Raw genomic sequence first — 1,216 nt, 5'->3', positions numbered from 1 at the left:
GCCGAGGAATGCTCGTGTGGCCGACGAGGTGGATTGTTTCTATCCCCCTCGCTAGTTTCTGATCCTGAATTAGGGTTAGGGTTTTTATTCGATTCACCATGGCCGGTCCTGAAGCTGAGTTTCGTGTATTCGTCGGCGGCCTCGCCTGGGCTACCGACGAGAGGATTCTGGAGGATGCTTTCAAAAGTTTTGGCGAGGTCATCGACACCAAGGTGTGGACCTCGTTCTAGATCTTGAATGAATCTTTTTTTTTTTTTTTTGGGTTTTTTTAACGTGGCCTTTTTGCTTATGGATTTGAGATCTGAGCATATGAAGTTATTTTCTGTGGTGTTCTGTTGTAGATCATCAACGATCGGGAGACGGGTAGGTCGAGAGGGTTCGGCTTCGTTACCTTCGCGACCGAACAGTCGATGAGGGACGCAATCAAGGGGATGGACGGTCAGTTGTTGGACGGAAGGAACATAACTGTCAACGAGGCTCAGTCCCGAGGAGGAGGCGGTGGCCGCAGCGGTGGCGGTGGCGGTGGGTACCAGAACCGTGATGGCGGATTTGGTGGCGGTTACGGCGGCGGTGGGTACCAGAACCGTGACGGAGGTTATAGTGGCGGAGGTTACAACCGTGGCGGCGGCGGCGGAGGTGGTGGCTATGGGCGTGGCCGTGGCTATGGCGGCGGCGGATCTCGCTATCCAAGGAACGGCGGTGATTCCGACGGCAACTGGAGGAATTGAGATGCCTTTGTAGGTTAGGATCCGTGGGCTATCTTCTTCTAGTCTGTCCGTTGTCTTTATTTGCTTGTGCTAGCCTTTTTTGATCGCGATCTATCTGAGTGTTAGAGGTAAAATTTAAGGTTTTGTTCGTGTTTCATGTTGTGGGATAGAGAGATCAAAGCATACGGAAGAAGTTGTATTTGCTTCTTGTTTTGCTGATTGATTTGTTCTCTTCTTACTCGTTACTGTTTTAATCTGATATGCAAACTGTACCATGGATCTAATTTTCTCATCTTCTGCAACTTAGAATTTGCTCTTAATTTGTGAAAACGACTCGAAAAGGAAGGTTTTTTTTTGTAACTTTAATCAGATTCAGGAACCGAGGTAGATGGAAAGATTGCAAGTTTTTTTCGGTAGCCTACCTTACAACTAAATCGATACGAAAATATCCCAAAGATCTCGCTTCTATTAGAGGAGATTTCTCTTATTCAATCATTATCACCGTCTAC

The 1,216-nt window shown here is 47.5% G+C and overlaps 1 protein-coding gene across 1 annotated transcript; it reads left to right on the top strand.

The window, feature by feature from the left end:
• On the top strand, positions 1-999 carry LOC110115492 (glycine-rich RNA-binding protein 2). The gene is made up of 2 exons (XM_020848743.2): positions 1-212; positions 342-999. Exons 1-2 carry the CDS (start codon positions 99-101, stop codon positions 726-728), a joined length of 501 nt encoding a protein of 166 aa, XP_020704402.1. The 5' UTR covers positions 1-98; the 3' UTR covers positions 729-999.
• The last annotated feature ends 217 nt before the right edge of the window (positions 1,000-1,216 follow it).

This window comes from Dendrobium catenatum, unplaced genomic scaffold, assembly GCF_001605985.2.
Source record: "Dendrobium catenatum unplaced genomic scaffold, ASM160598v2 fragScaff_scaffold_1483, whole genome shotgun sequence".
Taxonomy (NCBI): Eukaryota; Viridiplantae; Streptophyta; class Magnoliopsida; order Asparagales; family Orchidaceae; genus Dendrobium; species Dendrobium catenatum.
Note: the sequence above shows the minus strand (reverse complement) of the source record. Positions and strands in the feature narration are given on the sequence as shown.

Coding starts and splice junctions, on each gene's coding strand:
- LOC110115492 (XM_020848743.2), top strand. CDS start 99: ATGGCCGGTCCTGAAGCTGAGTTTCGTGTATTCGTCGGCGGCCTCGCC. Junction 213..341: donor GCGAGGTCATCGACACCAAG/GTGTGGACCTCG, acceptor GTTCTGTTGTAG/ATCATCAACGATCGGGAGAC.